Source organism: Colias croceus, chromosome 9 (genome assembly GCF_905220415.1).
Source record: "Colias croceus chromosome 9, ilColCroc2.1".
Classification (NCBI taxonomy): Eukaryota; Metazoa; Arthropoda; class Insecta; order Lepidoptera; family Pieridae; genus Colias; species Colias croceus.
The window spans coordinates 2,933,456-2,948,542 of NC_059545.1; the positions used below are offsets into that span (position 1 = coordinate 2,933,456).

At 35.9% G+C, this 15,087-nt stretch overlaps 2 protein-coding genes across 6 annotated transcripts in view; one reads left to right on the forward strand and one right to left on the reverse strand.

Moving 5' to 3' along the window:
• Positions 1 to 15,087, forward strand: part of LOC123694220 (tyrosine-protein phosphatase Lar) — a 323,834-nt gene that overhangs the window by 229,207 nt on the left and 79,540 nt on the right. For all 5 annotated transcript variants that reach the window (XM_045639590.1, XM_045639594.1, XM_045639591.1 and 2 more), the window contains exons 4-5: positions 915 to 1,046; positions 10,557 to 10,736. In XM_045639590.1, the coding sequence (XP_045495546.1) occupies positions 915 to 1,046; positions 10,557 to 10,736 (312 nt within the window). The remainder of the gene's footprint in view (positions 1 to 914; positions 1,047 to 10,556; positions 10,737 to 15,087) is intronic.
• On the reverse strand, positions 6,988 to 8,264 carry LOC123694221. The gene has a single exon (XM_045639596.1). The coding sequence runs from the start codon at positions 7,963 to 7,965 to the stop codon at positions 7,111 to 7,113; it is 855 nt and encodes a 284-aa protein (XP_045495552.1). The 5' UTR covers positions 7,966 to 8,264; the 3' UTR covers positions 6,988 to 7,110.

Genomic DNA, 15,087 nt, shown 5'->3' on the forward strand with positions numbered 1-15,087 from the left:
TGTGACAGTCTCCGAAAATACGTTACTCCCGTTCGTTTATTAATGTCACATTGATCGCAGCCGATCGCTACCCGTGGGATTAGCTCCGAATGTGTATAGAGAACTAAATGGGATTTCATTTTCTAGTTCAGGAATCAAACGCTCCCCGCGGCGCATGTCCGCCGTTCTCCCGGGGTCCCTTTAGACATTTTTGTTCGGGTTCGTTTGATGCAGGGATTCGGAGTTCCCGAAATTCACGTGTCTTCGTCGACTTCCAGGAACATAATTGTTTCGTGGCTCGGTGCGCATTTTTCCGCAAGATAATGCCATTAATCTCGCTTACTGTAATGGAAATGTACCGCGGTTCTTCACTAATGCACAATAACAATTCGGTATCTGAATTCTCGTGGTACGTAGTAATTTTGTTAAAGTTCCACTTAAAGTAACTTTTCGAGACAATTGGATTTGCTCCTTGGATACTCGTGTCGTATATGGCATAGTGGGATTGTGGATGGGATAACAAAGTTAGGGATATCTCGAGATTTGCTAATTTATTCATGGGGGAGATCATCCAATCGCCATGGACGTAACAAACGCGATGGAGTGAAAGTGTCTTACATATTTTATCAGATTTTTAAATGCTTCATACTTTCCATGGCCCTAGTTTTAAGGAACACTGCGTATTTTAAATTACGCTTTTTATATGAAGATAATTAATCATAAAACTAATTATTTTTATCTCCTCTTTGTTTACAGTGACATCGTTTAGCAAATCCTATATATACCTATATTTACAACAATTTTTTGGTAAAATTTAATTTTAAGTTCTACTCGTCATTACACCTGCATTATACATATATAATGATTGCTTATTTATTTGATCTATCTACGTACTTAAAATAAATAATCATATTATTTTGTCTGTCTGCCCTCAGATCCCCCCGAAATCACGATAAGGCCCCGCAACCTACAAGTGCGCGCGAACGGCATAGCCGCCTTCTACTGCGCGGCGCGAGGCGTGCCCATACCGGATATACAGTGGAGGAAAAACGGCAAGCGAGTCTCTAGTGAGTATAATATAAAAATATATGTGTTTTAATTTAAATAAAGCAGAAAAAGAGGTTCCAAACGAAAAGTAAATACAAAATTTTCATAAATTGTTATACATATTTTCAACTTATGCTTGATTAATTGACAACACTATACAATCAGCAACCAAGGAAATGTTGATTAACATGAAATGTAGTTCCTTATCAAGAAAATACTAAATTACCTTTTAAATATATTATTAAAATTAAAAAAAAAAACTATAAAAAACGAAACCGGCATTCCGGACAAAAATATCCTTATATATAAATTAATAATTTCAGTTCTATGATATACAACAACATATTACCTTGTAAAGTACAGGATTGTAGAATTATTACGAAACGTAGTGTACATTTATGGATTCTACTACACAGTTCATGTTATTAATTCCCACTTAATAGGAATTAACTTCATTAAAATATTTCAATCAAATTTCACTGAATATTACGAATGTTTACTATAAGGATATTATTTTTCATAACATAGTGACTTTTCCCGCCTAAAATCACTGACATGTCTACGCTTCATTAATTTTAAAGGTTGACGTGTTAAGGACCGTAGATGACCGGCATGATTTTTATCATAAAAAGGTTTTCGGATCATAAACATTTACTTTTGCTTAAATATTTTGCTCCTACATGTGTATGTTAATGCGAAATTAAATAGCCGATGAAAGATTACAATCTAAATTTATATGTTAAAACTTTGAGAAACATCTTAAAAATATTTTAATAGCGCTTTCTTAATTTAATTTAAAATCACAGCAGATTGAACAGAAATATATAGCTTGCACAGTTAATAATTTATCTCGCCCCATTAATAGTCAATAATCATGATGATTGTCCATAAATGTATTCACAGATACAAGTTATAGCTAAAAATATTACACAATCTATGCATAGATAACGCAAACATAAAAATGTCGGTCACATACAGCGCGTGCATATAAATTCGCTCGCGACCAATTGAAAACAGTCGAACTAAAATCGGTCACAATGTGATAAAGTGCCGCGACGCGATATCACAAATAGCATGTCAGAATCAGCGAAATTTTGTCCGTGATTGAAATGTAAAAACGGCGTTTTTAGGCCATAAATATGTGACCGGTAATGACGGCCATAAGGCCGGGGCAATGAGCTGGAAAAGCGTAAGTATAGCCACGTACAGCCACGCACGCGAATTTATCCGAACGACCCGCCTCGCACCTCCCCTTAATAGTTCGATCGGGTATGAAAAATGTAACACCATATCTGTGATCTATCATCGCAATGAGCGGCGTGAACTGTATCGGACGAGGCTTGGTTCCGTAGAGATATGTTGGCGTTTTGTTCAACGGTTTGATACTGTATGAGGGGATTGTTAGTGTTTTTAACTTCTGTAGTAGGTAGATGGTATGAGTAAATAAAATTGTTGAAATGAAATTGTTGAGAAATATAAATCAAAATGAATACTTTTTCTCTATGTTATGATCCTAAATTAATTGAGAGGGAAATGTGATCTCTAAATCAGCGATTATTTTCAAATTTAAAATCATTGAAATATTACTTATAACTAAAATATAACGTAAACTATTTCGCCCAATCGACAGTTTCATCATTAACACAGGATCAATATTGCGTGTGTATAGGGGACCCTAAATCCACAACACTTCAATATTCAATATTAATAGCCGCGGCTTCATCAAACTTATTATTTGTCTATCCGTCACCTCGTATTCAGTCAGTTGATAAACATTGGAAGCGAGGAATTAGGGCGAAAGAGGATTTCTGAGAAAAGGATGTGTGTGAATAATATATTTCAATTAGGCCAAACTAAAGCAGTTCGTTGTTACATAAACAATGTATGTTTTGGTAGTGTATACTAATGTTTGGCAAGCTTAAATGATAATGATATTATTTTCGCGAACAACAACGACAATAACAGCGTTTTAGGAGAATTACCCAGATAGTATGATTTTAACTAGGCAATTTGTTCGTATGCTCCTTGTTGAGTAGTGCCTTTGCCCCCGTAGGTTGCCCCAAATAATAAAACCTTTCCTTCAACTGCTTTATTACTCTTCACAATACATAAGTGTTATTTATGCTAGCCGTTATGCACTACTGACTTTAAATTCTAATAAATCTAAAAAGCGTCGGGGAAACAATGTGGATGCACACATATACAAAAAGCTCGATCAGCGAATTGTACATGTGTGTCCCTACATTATTCCCCCCTTTTTCAAAAAAAAAAAAATAATTATACACTCCAAAAAATACAAAGACAAACACAGAAATTGCCGTAAAATACAAATGAGATAACAATGCAATACTGAATACACATATGAATTCGTAATATTTCATAATGTCACAACAATAAAAATAAGATCTTACATCTAAACGGCTTAGCCTAATTAAAATTGATCGGATTACACTTACTATTCACTACAAGAATTTATCCATATGTTACAATTAATACAAGTTTAATAAAAATGCTAAATGAGTGACGATATTATTACCTATGTAATCCGATATAACTTACTAAGTAAATAGGTACTAATTATTACAAAAACAGGAAATACTAAATAAGCATCTTCAATGCGTAAAAACAAAACTATCGTATTACTTTATTCTTTCGCAAAATATGCACAATATAATGTTAATCATATTTATGTAAAACATAAAATGAAATGATTAAACAATAATATGAAACAATAATAACTTTTATTTCAAAACGTTGTATAGTGAACAATTAATATAAAAATTTGTATAAGACGCAAAAGCTACATGTAAAAAAATATGAACTTACATTCTAACAAAAATGTATATAACACACAAGTATAACAAATTGAATTACATACCTACAATACAGATAATACTTCGAATTAAAGACAATAGCTAAATACTGTGTGAAAGTACTATATCGCAAATCGCACGGGTCGTCGGATTACGCGACCGCTCCTAGTTACGCTTATGGGTGGCGCATGCTCAACCGACTTCGATAAAGATGTGTTATGTGGAACAATATTGTTCTCAACTGTAACATCATCTTTTAATATAAAGGCTGGCTTTAACCTGTCAATGGAAACGCGTGCGACTCTATCCGGAAATTGTATTTTAAAAACTTTAGAACTACGTTCTAACACTTGATAAGGACCATCATAAGGCGGTTTTAGAGACCTGTGTACTGCGTCATCTCTAACAAAAACGTGACTACAACTTTGTAAATCGGAATAAACGAATATTTTCTTTGCGTTCGTCTTATCTCTCGTCGGACGATACTGAGATATAGTTTCACGGATTTTCTCTACCAAACTATAAGGATCGTTTACATCACAGTCATTTGTAGAACTATCGTAGAACTCGCCAGGCAAACGTAAAGTTTTACCGAAGGCCAATTCTGCGGCACAAACATTACTATCAGTTCGTATTGCTGCTCTCAATCCTAACATAACAGTGGGTAATTCGTCTAACCACGTTTTTTTACTACTAAGCAGTCTCGCCATAAGGGCTGCCTTCAACGATCTATGCCACCTTTCCACCGCGCCATTACTTTGTGGGTGGTAAGGTGTAGTACGAATTTTATGAATACCCAAAAATGACATTAACTTTAAAAATAGACTCGACTCAAACTGACGTCCTTGATCGCTAGTAATACGGACGGGACAACCATACCTAACTATACATCCTTCATAAATATGCTTAGCAACGACGTCTGCAGTAATTTCTTTAACGGGAAATGCTTCAGGCCAACGCGTACATCTATCTATAATTGTTAATAAATATCTAAATCCCTGTGGAGATGTCGGCAATGGACCAACTAAATCCACATGGATATGCTCGAATCGCGAAACTTCCGGGAACTTTCCTATATCCGAAACAACGTGACGCGAAATCTTCGACCTTTGACATGATACACACGCTTTGGTCCATTTCCCTATATCTTTATTCATACTAGGCCAAAAAAATTGTTTAGTGACCATCTTACGAGTCGTACGTATACCGGGATGACTTAAATTGTGAACACTATCGAAAGCAATTTTTCTAAAATACTCTGTTAAATAAGGTCTAATAATATTATTTGAAACTTCGCAATATACTCCTTTTTTACAAGTCGGTAAATACATTTTCTTAAACTTTACATTATTATCGCTATGCCCACTACGTGTCATATTAATCAAGTACTCGTCTTTCGCTTGCGAGTCAGCAAGTTCGTTGAAGTCGAGTACAGTCGGGCAAACAATTGTTTCTACGCGCGATAAAGTATCGGCTACAATATTATCTTTACCGCTAATATGCTGTATGTCGACCGTAAATTCACTTATAAAAAGTAATTGTCGCGTCCTTCTAGGCGTTTCTTTACTGTCATTACCTATTTTAGAAAATGCATGACATAATGGCTTATGATCTGTATATATTGTTAAAGGACGGCCTTCAAACAATTTCCTAAAATATTTAATAGCTTGAAAAATCGCTAGTAATTCCCTATCATAAGTAGAATACTTTTGCTCGGTAGGCGAAAATTTTTTGGAAAAATATCCTAGGGGTATCCACTTACCTTTTACTCGCTGTTGCAATACCGCACCCATACAGGTATTGGAAGCGTCGGTCATCAAGGCTAAGGGAACATCTAAAAGGGGATGTGACAATGTGACGGCATTTTGTAGTCCTATCTTACATTGCACAAAAGCATTATCACTAACATTGTTCCAAATAATTTTCGATTTATCATTTTTCTTAGAATTTACTAAATATTTATTGAGTTCGCATTGATGTGACGCTAAATGAGGTAAATGTGGTCTATAAAAATTGATCATTCCTAAAAATCGTCTTAAATCCGATACTGTAACGGGTTTAGGAAAATTAACTATGGCCTCGACCTTGTCTTTGAGTGGTTTAATTCCATCTACACTTACTTCGTGACCTAAGAATTCTATACGCGACTGTCCGAAGCTACACTTGCTTAAGTTTATAGATATGCCGTATGTATTGAAACGTTCGAATACTAACTTCAAATGTTCTTGATGTAAAGTCTCATTTTCGCTGGCAATTATGACGTCATCTAAGTAACAAAATAAAAAATCGAGACCTTGTAAAACGGTATTGTTCATAAAACGTTGAAACGTTTGTGCGGCGTTCCTTAGGCCAAAACTCATACGGGGAAATTCGAAAAGTCCAAAAGGGGTAATAATAGCAGTTTTTTCTATATCGCATGGGGCAACTTTTATGCAGTGATAGGCTCTATTTATGTCTACTTTTGAATATATTTTTTTATTAGCCAATATAAAAGTGAAGTCGTGTAATCGCGGAACTGGATATCTGTCGGGCTTTGTAATTGCGTTGAGCTGTCGATAATCTCCGCACGGCCTTAACTCGCCATTCTTTTTAACTACGACATGAAGCGGGCTAGCCCAAGCACTTTTAGAAGGCCTACAGATACCTAATTCTTGCATAACCCTGAACTCTTCCTTCACCTTTTTGTATCTATCCGGGGGCAACGGTCTAGCTCGAGCATGAATAGGTGGGCCGCTCGTCTCTATATAATGCAAAACGTTATGCGATGTAGTTTCTTTAAACGACATCGGCTTAATAATGTCAGGAAACATACTTAGTAAATCGTAATACGGGTGACTTTTGCACACAGAATTTAGCGATTGTTGCGTACACGAAACTAAGGAGGCTAATACATGTAAATCGGTAACTTGATCTATTAACTTTTTTCGATACAAATCAACTAATAATTTATGATGTGTTAAAAAATCAGCTCCCAATATTGGCTGTTTGACATCTGCTAAAATAAAATCCCAACGGTACGGTCTTCTTAAATTAAGATTTAAAACAATAGATTTAACGCCATAGGTTGCAATTTCTGTACCGTTAGCAGCGTATAACTTAAGATCGGATCGACATAATTTATTATATTTAAATGGATTTCTAGGTACGGGTAAAACGGAGACATTGGCACCGGTATCTACTAAAAATTTTAAGTTAGTATTTAAATCTGTTACCATGAGACGGCTGCACGGCGTGATGGTACAGACCTCCGCCGTAGTCTGCACCTGCCTCGCTAGTTTTCCGGCTGGGCGGCTGCTGCGCTGGGGCTGGGGCTTCTCTTCCACGCGCACGGCGGGATGCACTTGTGAGCGCGCTGCCGGAACCTGAAGTGGTAGCTGCACAACCAGTCAGGTGCGCCGGGACGACGTCGCTTCGAAGATGACCTTGAAGACTCTCGAAAATTGCGTGACGGTGTTCTGGGTCGCCGGTGTACCGCTCGTGATCGTGAGCGCTCGATGTTTGAAAGACGCACGTTGATTTTCGCCAATTCCGCTGCAAGGGTGGCTACCTCGACGCCTTCGTGGCTGGAACTCCCGTGTCTCACCTCCGCCACCTGATTGGAACGTGTGGCTTCTGCGACGTTATCGGCGATCACTGCTAGGCTGTTAAGGTCTTTCGTTTCAGCGACCACTAGGACGGCCTTAATTGTAGGTGGCAGATGACCTTGCCACAAAACTCGAAGTGTATCGTCTGGTATTTTGTCTCTGGCCAGGTCACGCATCCGGTTCAATAGTTGGGAGGGTTTCTGGTCCCCCAACTCCATCTCTCCAATAAGTTTTTCTATTTGTCGGTTTTTGGAATCTTCGAATAACGTTAAGAGTTTATTTTTTAATTTTTGCAATTTGTCTGTGTCCGGGGGTTTTTCTAAAAAATCTGTGATTTGTACTATTACGTCTTTCGGTAACTTAGATATGACTAAGTCGAATTTGCTTTCGTCACTTAATTTCTGCGGGGCCAAAATTGCTTCCACCCGATAAAACCACACACGCGGCTGGTCCACCCAAAAATCTGGTATCCGAGACGAAACTGTAATGGCGAAAGCTTCTGCCGACGGCATCACTCCAAGGTTCGATGTAGGCATCGTCATTTTTAAATCTTGAATTCTTCCAATTAATTGTCTTCAAAATAATTTTATTGTTATAATTTCTTGTTGTTCTTTGTCGGGGGTCACCAATGTTGAGTAGTGCCTTTGCCCCCGTAGGTTGCCCCAAATAATAAAACCTTTCCTTCAACTGCTTTATTACTCTTCACAATACATAAGTGTTATTTATGCTAGCCGTTATGCACTACTGACTTTAAATTCTAATAAATCTAAAAAGCGTCGGGGAAACAATGTGGATGCACACATATACAAAAAGCTCGATCAGCGAATTGTACATGTGTGTCCCTACACTCCTGATGGTCTACAAATTATCAAATAGAAAGAAGAGCTTCTTAACTAACTATATACTTATACCACAGAATACATAATAGTAGCTAAACGCTACAGAACGGACACTCTCCGCCTCCCGCCAAAATTAAACACTTACCTCACCCCGCACGATCAGACATGTTATGGTACCCATTTCCCCGCAAGGACGATACCAACGACGTCTTAGACGAAACGCAACGAAGATTGACAACATTAATCAAATTGACTTAAAGTAATTTTATTATTTTGGATTTGTGATTATCGTTTTTCGTAGAAAATGGTTAAATATTGTGCTGTTTACGGATGTATTTCATCAGAAAAACGCGAATTTTTTTTTACGCTAGTCACAAATGTGCCAACCATAAAGCGTTAACACACACATTTGCAGTCTCTACAGTGTGACTGTCAAAACAATGATTTTGTATGGAGTGTCCGGGGTGTGCTTATACTATATAAAGCATTTGAATGCCATAAAACCAAAATTATCAATTTCAACTGTATACCTAATAAATCAAAAATAATAAAGCAAAAATCTTGCTTAAACAAGTCGTGTCGCGAAAAAGCAAACGTTATAATATATCTCTGTTTATCTTTTACCAAAGATTTTACAACCTCTGAATAGGTAGGTTCTGAATACGAAGAAAGAATCGCAGCAACCCTAACAATGACATCACGACCGCCGATAAAAGTGAAACCAATACAAAATAACAAATGTACCACATATTAAATAGTGATGGGAAGCCAGAAATAACAATTCAACGTCCCTCCGTGAACAATAAATGTGGCAGCGTCACATTGGTGGACAAACGTCAATCACGCGTCCCCCGGTTTCGTAATGGATGACTCCCCTTCGCCCGTCCTATATTTTAGATGTATAAGACGTACACAGAATTTATATTCATTATTTATCTGTGGGATAACTATTCGATTCGTTTTCGCTTTTTTGCCTTATGCCACAGGTTGCGCGGTTTTTGAGCGTGTGGATTTTGATGGGTTGAGAACTGTTATATACTTAAGTTGGTAGAGCTTATTGAGATATTAAGTAGGATTAGGTCATCCTTTTAATTGAATCCAGAACATAGACAGCAATAATTAAGTTAAATAAAGTAGCAGTTAATATAGAAAGGAACATGATATGAATGATAAATGCAATGGAAATGGCATTTATTGGTTCCATCAAGTAAACAGAATAATTATATTTCAGTAAGATCTTTGTTCATTCGATGTTGAAACATTCAAACCGTATTTTCCATTCGATAGCTAAAGAATGCTTCAGAAAACATCAATGAACACCGGTTCGCATAATCTTACTACTTTAACACCGAGACTAGAATATAAAACTACATATTAACTTTACCAAGTCAGTATTTGCATAAATAAGTTAAAACTCTGGATGCAAAGTGCAGTGATAGTATTATATTTTTAAACCAGCGCCGGCTTCCTCGCAGGGAGACAACGATTATTCTCAGTTGTTGCGAAATGTATTTCCTTGGCACTTACCACGAGTGGCGATTTAGCTCTGTCGTCCAACACATCTAACCAACTAAAACGAATCTAGCATGCACTAGAGACAATGCAATTTCAACTCTATCCACTCGACACAAGAACCAACCAACCCGCAAACAGGCGCGCTCTTATTTTTGCGCCACGTTGAAAGTCAGATGCAAAGTATAAGACACTTTACAAAGAGCCTTGGACGTCTCGACGTTATAAGATTTTCAATAAACATAAATTCTAAATGGCAAAGCATTTCAATCTTTGCGCAGAAATGTAATTGTTTTTTCATTATTCTGTGCGAATACAATTATGCAACTATTGTGAACGGGTAACTGTTGCTTATGAGTATTTTAAATCCATTAAGTCTTAGTTTGAACAATATTTCTACAATTATTTTTACTTCTACTACAACACACAAACATACTATTATATATTTTTAGACGGAATATAGTTCTGTATTACATTAATGCTAAATTACGATTTAAAAATATTAGAAAGATGCATAATAAGTAGTGTTATTAGTGACCCAAATATGCTCTGTTGATACATAAAACAAAAAGCGTAACACATTTTATTTTATTACTCAGGTTCTTTCCTAGACTAGCGAAACAAGACGTCCCTATAGTACAACAAATTTTCTTCTTCCTTACTTCTTTTCCCTTCCTAATGCATGTCCACGTTTCGTCTACATTGTCCCTATAGTAAAGCATCTCTTTTCCTATGAACTTTTTTTTTATCTTCTAAGGTATGTCCAACATTTCTTTTACCAGGTATGCAATCACGCTACCAAGTGTCCGGCATGGACGCGGCCGCCGGGCCGGGCGCGTATGGCACCGTGCTACGCATCGAGCCGGTGCGTGCGCAGCGAGACGACGCGACCTACGAGTGCGTGGCTGAGAACGGTGTAGGTGACGCCGTCACTGCGCTCGCGACGCTCACCGTTTTTGAAGGTATGTGACGTTTGTAAGGAAGCGAATATAAGTGGTCGAATGTGGTATACGGTTTTGTTTAACGGGTGAAATCTGGAACACATTTTGTTTTGTGAGCTTTAATTTGATACAAAGGTTGATAGATATATGCAGGGTAGTTGTAACTTATCTAAGAATGTTTTGAGATATAACTTTAATAAAGATAAGAAAAATAATTAGAAATACGTTTTACATTTAACAATACTTTTGTTTGCTGACTGTATATAGTATATACCCTCCATAAAATAAAACTCTGCAATATGACAGTAAAGCAATATTATATGAACATTTTAATTAATTAATAAATCAACAGAACACGACTTGGATTTTATCGCCAATAAATAAAAGTTGACAATAAACGTGTTCACCGTAAATAGTAACGATAAAATAATTGATCGATTCAATTTATTTAAACCTTGTAGTCCTTTTTATTGGACTTAATTAATTAACGACGTCCTGATAATTATTTTACACGGCCGCGTTTCGCGTGGCGTTCGTTTGCATATATTTACAGAATTTCACTTACACCCCGACTTTAATGGACTGTATCACGCCGCACGGCGCCATGTTGGAATTTGAAAACCTTCCGGAATGTTCTAGAACTTTCTTTTTTTTTGCATTGGTATTTTTAATGACGAGCACATTTACAAATATGTTATTGAATTTCATTTAACGATATAATAAATTTTTCGTCGTTTAGAACTTGCAAAAATCGCTACAAGATATTAAAAATGTTAGCAGCAGTTACATATACAAATCTCCGTTAATAGTTTTAATTAATTTTGAACAACTTTGAATAATCTAAACACTCAGCATATGGTTAGAAAACTCGTGTTCTATTTTAACGAAATTGCAGTACACTAAACAAGATATCTTTTAAAACGGTTTTATATACAGCTTCCCTTGGTCCCAGTGTTTGTATGTAATCAAATCTTGCAAGTTGGATCTGACCCACTTCTCCGTTGAATTGAACTGAGATTTTGCATACATACTCGTGTGTAAGTCAGGTGACGATATTGTATCGCAAGAGCCAAGATAGCTTTTTATTATAATGGTCAATAACTTTTACGGTGACGATATTATGTTCATTGTTCATATTGTAATTTGATAATGGTGAAAAAGCGAGGTAAGATAAGAAAAAATGTAAACAATCGAGTTTCAGGAAGATTTTTTTCGACAGAGGCATAAATAATAATTGTGAAATATAAAAATGATTAAATCGAGGTTGAGGCGAATATAATATTTTACTGGCAGTCTTCCCCGGCTTCGCCCGTGATACATATTTCGCAATAAAAGGTAACCTATGTTCTTTCGTGGGTCTAAAGATTACCTGTGCTAAATTACATCAAAATCGGTGCAGTTTATGCGTGAAAAATATACATACATACATACATACAAACCTTTCCTCTTTATAATATTATTAGTATAGATAGATAAATCAAAATCCCTCTTTGATAAGAAGCTCGAACTACAAAAATGGGTATAATCCGGCTCTGACATTTACAACGATTGGATACAAACGCACCTTGTCGACCGGACCTCTCTTGTAGAGGTACATTTACAAAAGTTTCTCCGTAGGAAATACACTGATTTTCCTCTCGGCCCTTTATCTGACGGTTTTCATTATATTAAACTTTAAATAACCTGAAGGAAACTCGTAAACGGCGATATAGCCCGTGTTGTTTTTTATTTTACGGTTTCGCCCGGGATGGATGTTTTTAATATTTCTCTGAACGGCCCGTTACACGAAGTGCTAATAATAAAGCCGAAGTAATCACAATATTTTTATTAAAGGTTAATTATGTCACGATTTTTTTATAGGTAGGTAATTAAATAGTGGAGAAGAGAATAGGCGACGGCAAAGCCCTAATTTTCAAGTGTCTCTGGCCTTATTTCTTCTACCGCGATAGTATATAGATATGTTTGATCATATCAATTTAGTATAATATTCCCAGTACCCTTATATATATATTCAATTACTTAAGATATACAACTTTTAAAAGTAGGTCGCGATCATGTATCCCTGTTTGATATATCTATCGCGAATGCCTCCATCACATTTTTCTGCTTGCATCGCACCAAAACTCAATAAGTGTACGCTCGATCGCAAATCAAACGCATTTACTAATTGAACCGTTCTATTGTTAACGTTTCGCAATAACAAGTAAGTAATGTGCGATCGCAAACATCAATGAATAATGAGGTCGACGCTCAATGGCGAACGTTTAACTGATACGGTTGAAACTGATCCCAGAAAAACGCTCGACAAAGCGCTTTTTTTGATAGAAGTGCTGGATGAAAGCGAATGAGAGCGTTCTATTTGATAAAAAAGCGCTTCAACCGACGAACACATGGAACGTATTTAATGAAGTATTCTAATTTATTGTTTGCGCGGTTATTAAATTTTCTACGAGTGATTTGTTGGCTGTATTTATGATCTCGTGTACGGTGTTAAATGATTCTCGCGTTCAGCACGTGTTTAAATGTATTATCGCGTTTGAATTCGATAAATTTGATACTTGCTCGGTTGAATAAATTAATATTGGTATTGTTTATGTTGCTTTATTCGCTGCAGCTAATTTTAACCGAATTTTGTATAAGTAGATACTATCCAGGTACAACTATAATCAAATAATTCTGGACGGTACAAAATTACATGATGCAGACTTTAAATCTAATATACATATATTATTATAAAGGCGAAAGTTTGTAAGTATGGATGTATGGATGTTTGTTACTCTTTCACGTAAAATCTACTGAACCGATTACAATGAAATTTAGCACACATATAGAGGGTAACTTGGATTAACACATAGGATAGTTTTTATCCCGGAAATCCCACGGGAACGGGAACTATGCGGGTTTTCCTTTGCAAACGCGGGCGAAGCCGCGGGCGAAGCCGCGGGCGGAAATCTAGTACATCAGTAAAATAAAGCCGCTTTAAAAATATTTTTGCGTAAATAACTTCCATTATTTACACAAAAATATTCATTAAATTAATTTAAACACTAAATATATAACATTTTAAATCCAATCGAAGATATCGTATACAAAATATTGTATGAATGTCAACAATTTTACCCGAACGAAATTCGCTATAAATATATTTGAAATTTGTATTGATATCAAAATTCACAAGGAACTAAGTTGTAGCTGCGACGAAATCTTCAAACTTACTCGATACTTAGCTCGCTCGAATGCCGAAGGAGTTTTGTGCCTTCACTATTTCTTATACCTTTAGAATGTCTTGTATTTATGTTTGTGTATTCGTAAAATTGAGCAAATAGTATTTATAAGGAATTAATCCCCTTTATATAAAAATGAATCGCAAAATGTGTTGGTAAGCGCATAATTCGAGAACGGCTGAACCGATTCCGATAATTCTTTTTTTTCATGTTTGTGGAAGTCCAAGGATGGTTCTTATATGTAGAGAAAACGTTAATATGTACCACGGGCGAAGCCGGGGCGGACCGCTAGTAGATTGATAAAATTTATTTTATATAGATCAGCTAAGGAGTTTTTAGATCTAGAATAAGATGTACCTATATTTATTTTACAAGTTTTCGTGCAGGATATTATTTAAATATTTTATATTATATTAGCGTGATTATTAATGTTTCACATTGAAGCTATTTATCCACTGAACCTCATACATAATTAGGTACTTTACTCATTAAAATTGAAAAACTTACAAAAAAGCACTGCCCAGCCGACGCCGGAGCGACCACCTAGTATTAAAGATAACCAAACCTGTGACAAATTTGATAATAATTAAAAGTTTGATAATTTACAGTTAAGCGGATTAACCTGATCGCACCTCATCTAACTTGGGCAATCGTGGGCGGCTTGTTTAGCTCTCCACTCATTGTTGAACATTATAATTGGTTCAAGATTGAAAGTAAATAAAAATAGGATGTAAATTTAACGGGTTATTAATCGGGTTAAGTTGGCAGAGAGGAGGCAAAGCTTATAAATTATAATATAGGAGACTGTAGTACACTGTATTTCTAAAGGTCATTAAGATTTTTCGATCTCTATAGGTATCAATAACATTCATAACTGCTGCATTATGCTACAACACTCCCGTAAATATCGCAATTTAACACACATTTCCTTGTTTAAAAGAAAATAATATTATATTTCACTCCACTATAAACATTTGTAAAACAATAAATACAAAATAAAATATAAAGGAAAACAGGAAGACATAATTAAGAAAAGTAAATGAAACTTTCTGTGTTCTATTTCTTTGTTTGAAAAAGTATTTATTATTCGATTACTTTAACTTTTTAATAATTTACCTTTATTTATATTTTCTTAATTCACACGTGTA

Coding starts and splice junctions, on each gene's coding strand:
- LOC123694221 (XM_045639596.1), bottom strand. CDS start 7,965: ATGACGATGCCTACATCGAACCTTGGAGTGATGCCGTCGGCAGAAGCT.